Genomic DNA, 16,742 nt, shown 5'->3' with positions numbered 1-16,742 from the left:
ACATTAGTGTAAATTTGAGGTGAGTACATGCGCTGGGAGTGTATTAAATAACAAATCCAAACACTTATTTCCCCTCACTGTTACACCGTTACACTCGGCTGCCAGTTCACCTGAAATTGGAAACGTCTGAAGCGTAACCAAGGGGTGTGTGATTTTTCATTTTTGCTTTATGATGGAAAACACAACCCGTTATTATCCAGGGTACGCTATTTATAATCGAGGTTTTGGAGTTATTAACATATTTGACTGCTCGCTTGAATTAAATGGATTTTTATATAAATCTCCAAACAAGACACTATAAATAATAATGAACATAATGTTTTCTTTTTGCAATTAAAAAAGCTCTATAGCCGCAATAAATAGCCAAATATCACTGTAAATAACGAGTGTAATATTAGAATATTTTGAGAGGAAGTTGACCCTAGTCATCCCCGACTTGCTGTGCAAGAGACAAAATCAATACAAAGGAAAATGAGTAAATTACTGACCATTAGCATACAATAGTTTCCCGCTTCACATCATGTTAACCACACATTTATAACATCGCTTGAGTTCCTCCAACTTCCCAAATGATGGCGGTAGAAAACACTGTGAATGACCATTTAGACAAGCTGGAGGAACCCGAGAAACATGCTGAGACCTGCTCACACTTAAACTGAATTAAATAAAGTGGCTTCCTGCATGCCAAAATAACTTTTACAAATGAACAAAAGCATTTAAAAGATGATTTTGGTCTGTGTGAGATGATCTGAATGCTGATCTGAGATCAGTGATATCTGATAAGCTGCTGCTTTAGAGTTCCTGATGGATGTAATGGCTGACCTGAGATCAGTGATATTGCTGTTTCTGTAGATTCCTGACCGCATGATGGCTGAACTGACATCAGTTATATCGCTGGTGCTTTAGCGTTCTTGATAGATCTGATGATGGGTGATCTGATATCAGTGATATCTCCTGTGCTTTATAGCTCCTGATGGATGTAACAGCTGACCTGAGATCAGTGATATTGATGGTTCTGTAGATTCCTGACAGCATGATGGCTGAACTGAGATCAGTGATATCACTGGTGCTTTAGCATATCTGATAGATCTTATGGCTGATCTATTAGAGCTCCTGGTGGATCTGATGGCTTTGAGATCAGTGATCTCTCCTGTGTTTTAAAGTTCCTGATGGATTTGATGGCTGATCTGAGATCAGTGCTTGAATGACGTTCAGTATGACACCTCCTGGTGGGAGGATCTGCCCTATCTGCTCTCACTGCTCTCTGTTCTCACCCTTAACCTTAATTACAGCTCTCTGTGTCAGTCAGCAAAGTTTGTCCCCCCCCACACACACACACACACACTGTACTCATCTGATTACTCCAGCCGTAGCAGATGCCTGCTTCTCCATTCGCTGCGCGTTAGGTGTGATGACATTTAGACCCAATCCTTGGCGCCATCTCTGAAAACAAATTAGCGACCAACCAGAATCTCTCGGGAGGAACGAGAGCGAGAGCGGGAAGGCGACGGGATGATTATGACAAGATATACAGCACATTTATCATTTGGAAAGGCGAGAGCGCCAAAGAGTCTTTTAATTGTTAAATCAGAAGCTTAACACACCCGACACGTGCCTGCTGAAAGCTGAGCTTTTTGTAGCCGAGATCCTTTTAGACGCGCAACATTGACTCTTCTGTTTTACATAAAATACACACACATGCACACACAAGTGCTAAAATGTTTTTCAGGCTTTACTAGCATGCTGAGCTGGCGTCCTCTGAGAGCCAGAACAGGTGTGTCTGTGTATAAGTGTGTGTAGGAATGGAAAAGATAGCGCACATCATACTTTTACCAATTATGGCTGTTCTCCGGCTCCCAGATCAAGCCTCCTAATTGGTCGTCGTGCAACATCTTTTTTCTGTGTGTGTGTGTGTGTGTCAGGCTTCCTACCACAGTCAGCTTCCCTGATAAGGTCTAAGTTGCTTTAATTGGTCCCCAGTGAGATCCCTGGCTTCGAGTCATGGATGATCCATCAGGTCTAGATTTCCTAAACTCACTAATACTCCAGTCAGTCAGCAGTGACGTCTGCATACATTTCTCATCCGCCTTACAAATCTCAACCATCTTCCTTAACTTGAACTTAATTAGGAAGGACGTACCTGAGTTACGGTATTGCTCTGTGTGTGTGTGTGTGTGTGTGTGTGTGTGTGTGTGTGTGCATATCCTTTCAGTCCAGTATGCCTCGCTGATCCTGTTCTATTTTTAGAACATGACGTTAACATTACAGCTGAGATTTTGGCGAAAGACTGAACCTGAATTTCAAGTAAAAATTGGGATGCTGCTTTAGAGGAAACTTCCTTTACCTTAAAGGGTCTTGATCAAACATCCAGCAGTTGCTTTCTGGCTGTTCTGGGATTTAACCTCAAGACCTTATCTTATATATATTATATATATTTCTGATATTCACAGTTAGAATCAGATCTTGCCCAAGCAACAGATAGTGATATTCATATTGATATAATATTCACAAACAAATATATATAAATATATATATATTTATATAAATATAATATATATATATCTATATTTATATAAATATAATATATATATATATATATATATATATACATATATATAAATATATATAACAAATATATCCCCAAGCCTGCCAAGAGAGGGAGAAGATAAATAGCAGTTACGCAGGGCAAAAGGGAGGGATTGATTTAGTGTTTGAAAAGGAGAGGCACCAACTGCTTTCCCTCTGCTCTATGCATTAAGGTCTTGCTGACAGTGTGCAGAGCTTTAATTAGCGCCACTGGTTCTGGGGGAAAACACCAGACTAATACGTTTACAAAGGCTGTGTGTCAAACTCAGCCCAAGTACAGGCCACGTGGCGATAAGATGCTGTAGAGACAGTACAGGCTTCCTGATGCTTCATGCTGCTGGTTTCTACAAGCAATGTGATGTAATTGAGCAAATGGAGGTACGATGAGTCCAAGCAATCACAGGGATTGCTCATTACAGCCATTGGTTCTCAGCCCTTGATTTATTTAACAATCTCCCTTTCCACATCCATCTTATCTCTGTCTTATTCTCAGGAATAAAACAAGCAGCAATTCCTGTTCGTTGTGTTCTAAACATTTTGTTTACGTACTCTGTCATCACTGTAGATCATTTACCACTGACTGTGTGAGCAGCTTGAGGGGGTGTTTTCTTCAGGTTCCTTCTAGTCAGAAGTTAGGAGCTTTAGTGAAGCGCAGCCTAAGAACATTTAGGCTTCAAGGGGAAACGGTTGATGGTGACAATGACACTGTAGCCTCAAACCTTCAACCCAGGAGAAGCTTCAGTTTATGGAAACAAAGGGCCAGAGTGTTCCAAAGCTAGACAGGAACACACAGCTGTCTCCGGGTTCCAGGTCTCATCTCAGTTGCAACAGTTACACACATGACAGGTTTTGAAAGATGCAGCTTAGGAACTGGTGTGCATCTTTTTTGGCAAGGTGTGTGCAGGATTGATGTCCAGAACAGATGTTTAGGAAATCTGTGAAGGTTTGGTACCTGTGTGGCTTGATGAGCGTTGCTACATGATGTGCGTGTTGGTGCATCATATTTCGCCTCACCGCACCCTTTTAACGTTTCCGTATGCTCTGTCAGTTCTGTTTCCTCTCTGCTCAAAAGGACGTTAGTGGGGCTGTGAAGTCGTGTCGGAGTGTTTGAGTGTATGCTTAGCCACTGAGCATCAGGTTGTTAGTGTGTATGTGCATGCTCTCTTCATACCTCAAGAGCACTGGGTCAGGCTTCATCGGTTTCCAGGGAAACCGTCTGTCGCTCCTGTGCCGCCAGATGGACCTGACCGTTGGAATTCGTTCCTCGCAGTATGACCACACACACACGCTCTCATCTCATTTAACGCGCCGATTAGTTTCCACTGTGCTGGCGAGGGTCATGATGTTTCAGTTCACACTGGTCTTCACCCACAGGCGCAGTGTGAACTCGACTCCATTTCAGCTAAGTGTTTGGCGAAGACGCTCGCCTTTCTCACCCCGCTGAACTTTGTTTACTGGTTTGTTTCACCTTCTAGATTCTGTTAATTAAGTTGTTGACATTCTGATCAATCAAACACCACGTTTAACATGACAAGTGAACTCTCTCAATGCCATCCATTTCTAGTAGCTTATATGAGAATTTTGTATAAAGTATAAATCAGTTAGAATTTTATTTTACAAAACTTCTCCAATATGTTCGTGAGGTATTTTCTTCCAACATTCTGAATTAAGAAAAGACCAGAGCTTTGTCTTTTGGTTCTTTTTTAAACAATAGTTTTGGCACCCTGGCCAGTGATTCCTGCACTCACCTACCAGCCAAATGTGTCTTAAGGACGGATTTCTGCAACCTACCTTCACGCTGTGCTCGTGTCTCGGAGAGGATAAACACTTTCTGTTGTACCGTTGGTTTAATCTCTTGATCTCGTGAAGATAAATGTGTCTGGATGTGTGTTTAATGCATTTTCATGGCTTACTGCTTTACACATGCTTGGTAACCTTCAATTGTGTGTGCATTGTGTAGGAAAGAGGACACGATGAGAGTGAAATGGCTCTCCCTGTGGGTTCATACTGTCTATCTGTGCTCACCTTGTGTTCGTCCTCTTGTGTGTGTGTGTTTGTGAGGTTGTGTTGCTGTCCGTGCCATGCAGCCCCCTCATTTGCTGTCTCCTCACACTGCACCTTTGAGCTGATGTCTGTCTGAACAAGCGCTGTTCCTCAGCCATCCGCCGATCAGAGTGAAGAACAGATGAAGGGAAAGGCGAGCGGGAAAAAGGAAGGGAAGAGAAGGAGGCAACACAAAGAGGAGGGAGTTTTAACGTTTAATGGCCTGTATCTCCGCTGGAAAAAGGAGGCAGAAGGCAGGATGCTGTTAAAGTGTGAGGTTTAACGCTCGAAAGGAAAAGAAGTTCAACTAGACTGGTGTCTCATTGCTGAAGTTTCAATCATTTGATGTAATCCGTCTGTATACACTTTACTTTTTCACTTGATGCAGTGGAAGTGGATCTTGCAGGAATTTTCATAGTTTGACATAGCTTCACAGTAACTTATAGGACTTTGTTCAAGCACCACTCCTTCAGATCTTCAGAGTGATCTAACTGGCTCCTCCCCCTCGACATTTCAGATCCCACCCACCTTTCCTTACAAATTTTACATACTTTTGCTTCCTTCTCAGAATTATGGAGTTGTCTTCATGGCCTGATACCAACTTGTCCATGTACATTAGATTTCTAGTTTTTTTTGGCCCCACCCCCAGCACAATGGCATTATCAATTTGGCCCCGCCCCACAGTTTTGGTGTCGTTCTCTTGGCCCTGGCCTTCAGTTTGCTGGTTTTAACCACCTGCCCCTTAGCTTTCTGGTGGTACCTACCTGCCCCTGCCCACTCAGCTTTTTGGTGTCACCCATTTGGCCCTGCCCCCTCAGCTTTTTGCTGTCACCCACCTGCCCTTTACCCTCAGCTTTCTAATTATATCCACCTGCCCCTGCCCCCTCATCTTTCTGGTGGTATCCACTTGCCCATGCCCCCTTATCTTTCTGGTGATATCAACTTGCCCCTGCTCTTTCAGCTTTCTGGTGTCACCCACCTGCCTCTGCCCTCTCAGATTTCTTGCGTCACCCAGCTGCCCCTGCCCCCTCAGCTTTCTACTGTCACCCACCTGCCCCTTATCCTCAGCTTTTTGAGGATATCCACATGCCCCTGCTCCCTGAGCTTTCTTGTGTCTGCCAGCTGTCCTTGCTCCCTCAGCTTTCTGATGTCACCCAGGTTCCCCTTACCATCAGCTTTCTGGTGATATCCACTTGCTCCTGCCCCCTCAGCTTTCTGGTGTCACCCACCTGCACCTGCCCTTACAGCTTTCTGGTGATATTCACCTACACCCTCATCTTTCTGGAATTGTCCACTTGGCCACACCCTCTTGGTTTTCTGGTGGTAACCAGCTAGTCCTTACCTTAAATGAAAGGTTTCAGTCAGAACCTGCAAATTGGTATCCTGTTCTTCAGCAGCATAACTGATAATCCTAAATGCAGCATGAAAGCCTGTAAATCGTAATAACGACATGAGGTTAAAAAGCTGTGTAGCTGTAATGTGAGTTTTGCACTCGCTGTTCATAGATCATGTTCAACAGCAGGACAAGCGATAGACACGATGAATCAAACCAGACCAAAACACTTACGGAATGCGAATAAGCTGTCGAGATAATAAGAGCTGCTGTGTGTGTGTGTGTGTGTGTGTCCAGCAAAGCTTTGCCCTTGGGACAGTTCACAATCAATAAGCATTTTCTTGCTATCCGGGCATAGATAAAATCAGGACACACCAACACACACACACACACACCTTAGATGAAAGGTTAAAGGCACACCATTTCACTGGGAATAAACATGTTTATGTACAGTATTTCTTTGCCACACTTCAGACCCCAAATATCACTTTTGGTGCATCTCACCTCAGGTCCATTCGTGTTTTTTGGATCTGTGTCATATCCTGTTCTCTTGTTACCTTTGATGTTTAAAGAGTTTATCTATGTGCACGTCATTTACGTTGCATGTGTCGACCCCCACCTCCAGCCGACCAAGCAAAGGAGAGGGGGATGAGGAGGAGGGGAGGGGAGACGTGTATGTCCCTGTGGTACCGACAGTGAGGACTGGAAAGAAATGAGAGATAGGATGGGAGAGAGAGAGCTTGTGATGGATGCACAGCAGGGGGAGGGCGGAAGGCGAGCGCACGAGAGGGAGGAGAAAAGACGAGCGAAGGGGAGCCTGTAGATTCGGGAGCTTTCAGAAGAGGAGGCACGAGGAGCTGGCATGCTGGAAAATGGTCTCAGTAAGAGGGGAACTGAGCATTGCCTATAATTTAATGTTCAGTAGCTTGGATTCCTTCTCCATGGGTAATAGATTAGAACCTGTCCAGGCTCTGCCACTCTTGCGTCTTTATTTTTTCCTGTCTCTTTCACGGCGTTTGAGTAGAGTAAGGGATGTTTTCAAGGCTGTCTTTTGAATTTTGCATGGCTTTGGCGGATTGTTCCTGCTCTGGGTGTTGAATGCTGATCGAGATCACTGCTTTTTATTCATTTATTGTTCACCACAGTGAGAGAGAGAGAGCGAGCGAGAGAGAGAGAGTGAGTGAGAGCGCGAGAGAGGGGTGGCTGTTGCTGCCTCTGCGCTGAGTGTTACAGTCAGATCTCTTCGGTCTGGAATTGCCGCTGCCTGTGGGGAAGGTGACATTTAGGCGTGCAATATTAATATTTCCCTTTGTTGCTTTTTTTTTTTAATAGGGGTGGCTCCTGCCAAGAAAAGCCCAAAACTGGTGAGTATATTTTATTTACTAGATTTCTCAGACTCTTTCTATTTATCACTCTCTCCTTCTGTTTCTCTGTCTCTGCTGTTTTTACCTTCTGTTGCTTAGCTCCCATCCTATTTGTGTGTTTTTCACTCTGTGTTTTTGTGTGTGTAAGTATGTGTGTGGCTGAGGTTCATTATGTCTCAGAGATAATTGGAGGGGTTTGGATGCTGTCAGTTATCAGTATGAGGAATCCTGGGATGCTGCGCTCTGATTTCCTGGGAGGAGGGTTTGTTTTCTTTCGTCTCAGTACCAGATTTTGAAACGTTTCTAAAGACGGAGCAGAGCTGGAAGAGCTCCAGAGCACCTCCTACAGGAGTGTGTTCTTAAAGGTAGCGGTTATGTCGGCTGTTCTCTGACCCATATTTCTCGTGTTTTAAGGTGAAAGGCTGAGCATGTTATTATTATAGATAGAGATATTTATATCCATTGTATTATTACTGCATATTAGTGAACTGGAGATGCGGCAGAGGGCACTACTGATTCACACTGGAAGAAAAAGGGTCTTGGGTAAAAGATCTCGGTCAGTTCAGAAGTTACAAGCTATTACATAGGACCATCAAAGGATTGGCTAAAGCTTAGAGGAGTAACAAGAACTTTAAGAGTGCTAGACTGAACTGAGAATATATTAAAAGTTTGATTGTCTATAAAATATATAATATATAAAATATAATAGTGATAAAAGATTTAACCAACCTTTCAGGAGACCCCTTTTTCTGTACACTCTTAAAAAATATAAGAGCCTTGGAAGAAATCTGGTAGGATCATGAAACAATATATGTAAAACCTTACTGAGGGTTTACCTTTGAAAAGGTCTGATTAACCATCCAGAGATTTTTCTCACAGTCCTAGGGAAAAGATGCTACATTTAGATTAGTTTAGGAGTTCTCCAGTTGCCTCTTGGGAGAAAACTTAAAGGCTGTATGTAGAAACCTGCATCACAGCACTGAGCGTTTACAATAGTATAACTTTCAGCTATTAAAAACCTTGGGGGTCGGTTCCTTGTATGCTGTTAGGGGAGGCGAAAAAACCCCACCTTGATTACGCTCACGTTTTTGCTTTATGATCATCTTACATCTCAGTTGGCACGCTGCTGCATGCAGAGATGTCTTTTTAATTTAGTTCAGCTGTGTCCAGCAATCTGTTGTTTTCTCTTCTGGGATTTCCTCTACAGATATGAGATAATTGTTTCAGCCTGCATGAATTCTAGTAGTTGTGTGTAGTCAGTGACAACAATAACTGTGATCTTGATACTGTGTATATGGGTTTTTTCACATCTTCCCATTCTGTATGTAAGCCAGTGTGGATGCTTTATCCATCCCAATCAGGCCTCAAAAGGATTCAGACTGGGCAAAGAAAATTGCTTCACGCCTACATAGCAGAAACATCAAGATGTGTAGCGAATTAAAGAAAAAAGCAACTAAAATGGTGTTGGAAAGGTGATGGACTACCAGGAGCCACCATAACAACTTCACTGCACCTTGGCATTGGTTGTTCATGTGGTTATTCATGGGGATGTGGTAGTTTAGTGGTCAAGGCATTGGACTACTGATTGGAAGGTTGCGAGTTTGAATCCGAGGTCCACCAAGCTGCCACTGATGGGCCCCTGAATAAGGCCCTTAACCTTTAACTGCTCACTTGTCTAAAATGAGATAAATTGTAAGTCACTCTTGATAAGGGCGTCTACCAAATGCCAGAAATGTAAATGTTGTTCATGTCTCTGGAATTGTACTGGAGCAATAAGTGATGTTTTTCTCAGCTAGTGTTGTGATGCTATTGTTGGTCTGTTTGGTTAAGATCTGGTTTGAAGGCCACAACATATGACTTTCATCATTCTCATGCAGATGTTTCTTTACTGGATAAAGGAGATCAGCCGGAAGAGCTTGGTATTGATTTGCAGTGATGATACTCTCTAAAAATCGAATGATCCTGTGCACCTGAACTTTTCACCTTTTTTGCTTTTTCATTCTTTGATCTGTTTTTTTGTTTTTTTTAAAATCTTTTTCTGTTTTCTAATTCTCACTCATGTATACTCTCATCTGAATTCCCACAGCAGCCGCTGGAGAGGAAAGACAGCCAGGGTAGTCACCGCAGTGTTCCCTCAGACTCGCCACTCCATTCCTCGCAGGCTCCATCTACAGAGACGGCGGCTCCACCTCCCCCCGCCCAGCCGCTGCCCGGCCTGCCTCCTCAGGAGCCGGCGACAGACGGCACGCTCGCCAAGAAACCGGACCCGTTCAAAATTTGGGCCCAGTCCAGGAGCATGTATGAAAGTAGGCGTAAGTAATATGGGATTTTGGTGGTGGGTACTCTGGGAGCTGGAGCTATGGGGCAATAGAAGGTTGGAAATAGGAAATAAATTAGAAGAGGAAGGAAATATAAACTTGATGCTTTGTGCATTTTCTGGTTTTTGAGAGAATTTTTTCATTTTAACCATGGTAGAAAATAATGGGCAAATGTCCAAAATTATAATCCATAGCCAGTTGTAAGTTAAAACCTCTGTCATCCACGCTGGCCATCTTGCTAACCTCAGCCTTCCATTCTGTTTATTCGACAAATCTCATGCCATCCTTCTAAAACTCTCTCCAAAGCCTGTTCTGCAGTCTTTACAGTGCAAATGCATCCTGATGTAGCATCACCATCCTGAGCGCGCCAGTGTAGGTGGTAACTGAATCGAAAGTCTGCACATCAAAGCGAACGGCTAAACACCAGCAGACACCCAAGTGTGTTTCCTGTTTGGCTAACGATGCAGTGTGTCCGATAGTGTTTCACTTTCAGGGGATAACAATTACATCAACACCTACCACAGAAAAATAATGACCTCCCAAACGGAAATGCGAGCTTGGCATTAGCTTTCATGGCTTGCAAATCTCTCTAATATCTTCAATGCTTAAAAAGCCACAACTATGATCAATTTTTTCCCCTCTTGGTCGGTTCCCTTTTGGCTTTCAGGATGCTCTTCCAGGACACTCCTCTTCAGGGCGTAAGCTATTCTCAGCATCGTCTGAACTGGAACTTCCTGATCTAGTCAAACAACAGTTTTCTCTGCCAATGCTTCCATTAGATCCATCAATAATGGTGTCATAATCTTAGGCGTATCTCCGTCTGCATCCATCAATCGCTTGACTTCCTGTTTGCTAATAGCCTCTGAGTTGACTGTGCATGTGCAGAACAGTCATGGAGGATATTTCCCAATTGGATAAATGTAAATTTATTTGAAGAACCTGATAAACATTGCTATGTTTCATTAGATTTAATATTGTAAAACTGCAGCTGTCGCAGTTCCCCGTTAGAACTCTTAGCCAAACTCCAGCACAGTGAGATATCGTTAAAAACATGGCTCTGCCAACCATTAGCTCTCTGTGAAAATCTGCTGTGTGATTTTGCTGTCAGGGGCCATTATATCGCAATGCTCCACTGTCCACACTTTGTGTAGTTATAATTAGCTTTCTCTATGATCTGACCCTTTAGAACAAAGGTGCCAGAAATCGACCAATGCTGCTTCGGCTCTCTGGGCCAATTATGCCTCATCCCTCTATCAGTGTTCTTTTACGCATTAGTGCCCCTTAGAAAGCAAGGTCCTCTGACAAACGTGTGAGTAACTGATGGAAGCTGAAGATGGTGAAATTCCATATTTCTTTCATGTCTGCATGCTGGACAGACGAATCAGCTAATTAGCCGGATTTCCCTTCACCCATCTGCGCGAAGTTGCAGGAGAGGACGCATGGTTCTCTAGTCTGGAGATTTCAGCAGCTAATCATTCCTCCAGTGACCCCTGCTTTTATGCAACTCTTTCATTATTGAACACTTTAAAGCGAAGGGGAGCTGTGACCAGCAGTGCTGCCCACTGATGTGAGCAGGGGTGGCGAATCAAAGAGGACCTGGCAGATGAAATAAAGGACAGAGGACGAATGAAAGTTGCTTCTGAGACAGCTTATGTTAACTTTGTTTTTTTTGTTTTTTTTATTGCGTGGGCACATGATCTTTTTTGGACCTAGTGAAACATGAGGTCCCCTTCAAGAACAGCCAATCTCCGTGCTGTAAAATGTAATTAGAGGCGGATCAATTAGATTCTGGTCGATCGCTGCTTTTCGAAGGCAGCCAGAAGTCTGTAAGCTGTGCCTGAGCAGCCCTGAGAGGGAATTACCGAGTTCAGCTTAAACACACAAAAGTATCATTAAGTGACTTCAGCTTAAGTGAATGGAAGCTGAAAGCTGGGGCGCACCGTAATAGACAATTTGGAGACTCATTTCTGCAGCTTAATGGAAATTGAATGATTTGGGAAAACTGACCACTCCCAACAGCGGCCATTTTGTGTGGTGTGGGAGTCTTTCAAGTCGCTGCCTTTTATTGCCTGGGTAATGAACATTTCAAGATTTAAGCTAGCCTCGATTTCCAGATTACTGCATCACCTGCATGGGCAGCAATACTGCATAGGAACTGGGGAAGAGAGTCCTTTTCAATTTCAAGCTTTAAATTTCATCCAGTGATTCAAAGTCATGACAAGGTTGCACATACCTCTTATTTAACTGTATGTGGACTTTATTGATAAAACCCATGTCTGCCTGCCTGGACAAGACTCTGTGTACCTGTATAACATGCAGGGAAATGCCAGTGCCATGGTCAGTGGAGAAAACACTTTCGCTAATTGGCACTGGGACCAGCAATAACACTCTCAGCAAAATAAGCAGGAAAAGAGGCTACTGATGACTCAGTGGACAGATTGTAGCCCAATCTGCTCCTGTTCCTGCTGCTCCCATTATGCTTCCTGCTGCATCAACTCGAGTGTGCCGAATCGACCCAAATCCCTTTAACCAGTCCCATGACTCTGTCAAACAGGAACCTCCATTCAAACAAGTAGGTCTGATATCTGTAATAAAGCAGGACTCCATGTTTGCTGCTGCATTCGATCTGCACATTTCTGACCACAGGTCAACAAACCCTATCAGAGAGTCTTGCCTTAACTACATTGCCTGGCTTGAGCACATCTAGGCTCCCTCTTGATCTGATGATAATGTCAACGAGATGTTCCTTGGCGATTTGCCAGTTTGCTTCCGGCACACATTTTAGATTGTTATTCCCAATAAAGTAAAGCTGATACAGCACGAGTAACCATGTGTTTACAGAGTCTTGTTAATTACCATCTTGGAAGACTTTGTGAAGCTACACATATAGGAGTAGCATCATATAGGAAGCATATGGCAAAGAATCCTTTCAGCACCCTAACGGTTGACATCCTGCTGGTGTAGGCTCATAGACAAGGAGGGAAGTTCTGGAAGTCATCTAGACTGTGATTTGACTAGGAACAATAGTACATATTGGCTAGTCCTCTGATTTGAACCTCAAGATCAGAAGACTGAGGGCATCAAGCTTGGATTACAGCATTTAAAAGAACTCTGAAGAAGGCTGCCTGTGTGCGTTTTAATCCAGAGCAACATTTTACTTTGTTTAATTTCTGTTCGATTTGGCTTTTTTTTTCCCCCTCACTACATTTAATAAAAGCTAAAAATTGACAAGGGATGCGTAGGGCTGATTTCTTGATCAAGTGAGCATATAAATCATAAGTCACTCAGGCACGGAGAACATAGGGTCAATAAAGGATTAGATGACTATACGTAAATTATATCTTAAATATTTTTGTGTATCACATCCAGAGCTTATTTTCTTTTCCTTCATATCTCCAGAATGCACCAGGGTTCGATTCAAAGAGACCAATATGCTGAATATGTGAAAATACCTTTAAATACATATTCAGTTGAAAATGTAGTTCACATTCTGGGCAAAACTGGTCATTATCTTATGGCCTGGGCTCTTTAGTCATTTACGAATCACTGATTTACTAAATGACTGAATATTCCTGTCACTGTATGAGAAGCCTGAGTAAATAAGATATATGTTGCATTATACTCTTTGTGCATTTCTGCTAGTCCATTATTACTGCATTCAGGCTGCAATGATTTACAGGATCATTTTCACAGGGTAATAGCTGCCGCTGCAGGCTGGCCTGTCGATTGTAAGGCCTTATGAAAAATTGAACCTGACCGTAATTCTGATTGGGTCCAACCCCAGGTGCAACTGTTAAAATGATGACATTATTAGCGCTGCTGCCGCTTTTTTACTGGCATTCATGGCTGCTGCTGAACCTGAGAGCGCAGAACAGTGGGAATGATTAAGACCATTTGCGTCATGCTGCAGGTGAATTGACCATGGCCTTGGGTTACTTCTTCCTTTTCAGTGCCAGATTACCAGGAGCAGGATATCTTTCTGTGGAGGAAGGACACAGGCTTCGGTTTCCGGATCCTTGGAGGGAATGAACCAGGAGAGCCTGTGAGTGTGGATTTTTTCATTCACATCTTTTCACTTTTATTTATTTAATATGCTTCTATGTTAAAATAGTATTAAAGTACACTTCCTGTTACTGCTGGAGTAACCAAGGGAGTCCTAATTTTGGAGAAATGATACACTGATCAGAATCGGCATTATTTCACTGTTGAGCATACACCTTTCCTTCCTTGCTTCTTTCTTTCTTCCTTTCTGGACTTCCACATAGAATGACAAAACTTCAGTAGTTCAACTTTACACTTCATTTAAACAGTTACATGGGAAAACAGTTCAAAATCCTAAAATATTTCAGTTTCAAATATCTTGAAAATAGTCAAATAGAAAAGTCATGCGGTTGGCACCAAAAATGTTGTTCCAAGCCTATTAATAATCAAAGTGCTCATAAATACACTACAGCTGTAAGACTTGAGCACACTTGTGTGAACTTCCCCCCCTTTTCCCCCAGTAGCACAAACCATGCGCTCAGAGATCAGCCGTTTCATTTTATACGCTACAATAAATATCACGCATGCCATACAGTCTTTCAGCCTTCGAGCCGTGCATCATTATGAAGCAGTTTATCACAAGCGCAGTCAGTAATACAAATTAGCTACTGCTTAGCTTTGCAATGAAAACATGAGCAATGTCGTTCTCGAAGGCCCTGACTATTCACAGCACACGCTACATCTGACATTTCATCCTGAATCTCAGCATTTTGACTTGTGTGCTTCAGCAGATTTGTTTGTCAAGGACATGCCTGGCACATTCCGGAAAAATAACGATATATGTATTTTCTCTCTTTAAATATGATGAACAGTTTTGGTCAAATCTAATTTCTTTCTTTATCACATTCATCTCTGGTGTGATTTTTACTGCATCTTACCACATTTTAACTGCATGAAAAATTAACAGCATATAACAATCAGATGCGTACACACAGAAAGGTTTAGCTTTAGTGTCAGTTTGTAATCATGAATCTGTGGTGACGACATGGCTCTTTATCAGCTTTAATTGAGTCATTGGAGCATCAGCTATGGATGTGGAGTTTTGGAGATTCTAATCAAACCCACCAGACACCATTTTATTTATTGTGGTTGTCTGTGATTCAGTGTTTAATTGGTTTCCTTCAGCATTTTGTTGACACAAAATACAGATTTGTAAGGACTTCAGTCAGTTCTGACCTGTTTTAGGAATGAAATGAATACACGCCTAACTCTGAATAGAGTGTATATAATTGCAGATGATTGAAATGGTCCAGTTTGTGGACTGATTGTCGCTTCAAACAGCTTCAAAAAAAAAAGAGAGAGAGAGAGAAATCACTATTTCATAATTGTTCATTTATTTGCAGTGAGATCAGACAAAAGCAACTCTGCTTCGATGGAATGGTTTTATTTTGTAATTTGTTTCCTCGGATCTTGGGCTACACTTAGATAAACTGGGGTATTGTCATGTCTAACGTATATGAAGGTAAAGTGAGCAGAAGCTTAATTTCGCGCTGTTGAAGACGATACATCCTTTAACTAGTTTTAATGAATCTGACGCGGACATTTTCCTTAGCCTCAATTCTGTTCGAATCTGTGTTCGTTCCTCTACAGGTTTGATGAATAAGAGCCGCTTTATCCTTTGTGCTGTCCATTAAATATTATAATTAGCGCAGACAAAGGCTCTTGGCTCTTTTGAAGACTGTGACTTTTCTCTCACATGGTTAGGAAGATGAATCCAGAGCCTTTTTGTGGCTCCAAATGTAACTTGGCAGGTTTCACCGTCGGCCTTTGTGGTTTGCTCATGACAACCCTTTCCATGTACAGTGTGCAGATTGCCACATTATAAAAGCCTCAATCTAGAGTGTATGTGAGTGTGAGTTTGCCTTCAGCTTGGCTTCATTGTCTTAGAAAAATATCTCCTGGACCACCCATGCTCTCCATTGACGATGCCAAATTAGTTTGAATCTCATTCAAATGGACATGCTGGTTACTCGGCCCGAGTGTTTCCACAGGGATTAGGTCCATGAGGAGCGTAATCGTGTGGTGAGCACCAGTCATCAGTTTAATCATGACTGAACCAAAATTTCAGCACAGAAATGCAGCCAACACTAAAGACATCCAGACAAATTCTTTTAGTTGAGTCCGTTACACTTAATTTAAGCCAAAAAAAATAGTTTACTTGGAGCCAACCCAAGCTGCACAAGGACACGTAGACCTGTAACACTATTATACAATCTGAGTGTAGAAAAAAGCAACTTTTTAAAAATGGGTTCAAGTCTCTAGAACTCACCTTCCTCTTTCTTTCCAGATTTACATCGGCCACATTGTGAAGTACGGCGCCGCAGATGAAGACAGCCGCCTGCGCTCCGGAGATGAGCTGATTTGCGTGGACGGGACGGCAGTGGTGGGTAAATCCCATCAGCTTGTTGTACAGCTCATGCAGCAGGCAGCCAAGCAGGGCCACGTCAACCTGACTGTCAGACGCAAGACAGGATACGGAGGTGAGAAATGATGCAGAGCCACTGCCACCTCAGTGCACCAGTCTATGAGAAAAGGTTTTACTTTTTCTGAGATTTCCACTCAGAGATTTCCAGAGATTTCTGTAAAAGTGACCAACCACCAAACTAAAACCTTCATGGCCTGTTCCTTTGGAAGCACAATATCCAAGAGTGTTCCTTATCAGATCAGCATTTCAATTAGAACCTGTTTTGCTTTGAAGAACTTTCTTTTTTTTTCCAAGGTTGTAGGAATTTTCTAGATCCATTCATTAGGCCAATTCAGGCTACAGTAAGTTTCCCAGACCAAAAATATTGGAATTTATTTAACTGAAAACGTTCTTGAGAATGCAAAGAACCTGAAATTGTCTGTAAGACTGTTAAAGAAGACTTCTTTGTAATAATATGGATGAAGAACCATAAAGAAACTTTCAAATAGTGTGAGCCATAAAGAAACTTTCTAATAATGTAAGAATTTCCATGTTTTCCCAAAGGTCAATCAATTGGATGCGTCACTATAATTTGTGCAAAACTGACAAAAGATGAGTTCGGATTCGAATTGTTGCTTTACCGCTTTCGCGGC

At 42.5% G+C, this 16,742-nt stretch overlaps 1 protein-coding gene across 4 annotated transcripts in view; it reads left to right on the top strand.

Annotated features, from left to right (window-relative positions):
• Nucleotides 1–16,742, top strand: part of LOC131342905 (membrane-associated guanylate kinase, WW and PDZ domain-containing protein 1-like) — a 139,717-nt gene that overhangs the window by 112,251 nt on the left and 10,724 nt on the right. For all 4 annotated transcript variants that reach the window (XM_058374208.1, XM_058374206.1, XM_058374207.1 and 1 more), the window contains exons 13-16: nt 7,295–7,326; nt 9,413–9,638; nt 13,595–13,686; nt 15,973–16,165. In XM_058374208.1, coding sequence (XP_058230191.1) covers nt 7,295–7,326; nt 9,413–9,638; nt 13,595–13,686; nt 15,973–16,165 — 543 coding nt within the window. The remainder of the gene's footprint in view (nt 1–7,294; nt 7,327–9,412; nt 9,639–13,594; nt 13,687–15,972; nt 16,166–16,742) is intronic.

This window comes from Hemibagrus wyckioides, linkage group LG21 (assembly GCF_019097595.1).
Source record: "Hemibagrus wyckioides isolate EC202008001 linkage group LG21, SWU_Hwy_1.0, whole genome shotgun sequence".
Lineage (NCBI taxonomy): Eukaryota > Metazoa > Chordata > Actinopteri > Siluriformes > Bagridae > Hemibagrus > Hemibagrus wyckioides.
The sequence above is the reverse complement of the archived record's forward strand: the minus strand, read 5'-3'. Positions and strand labels throughout refer to the sequence as shown.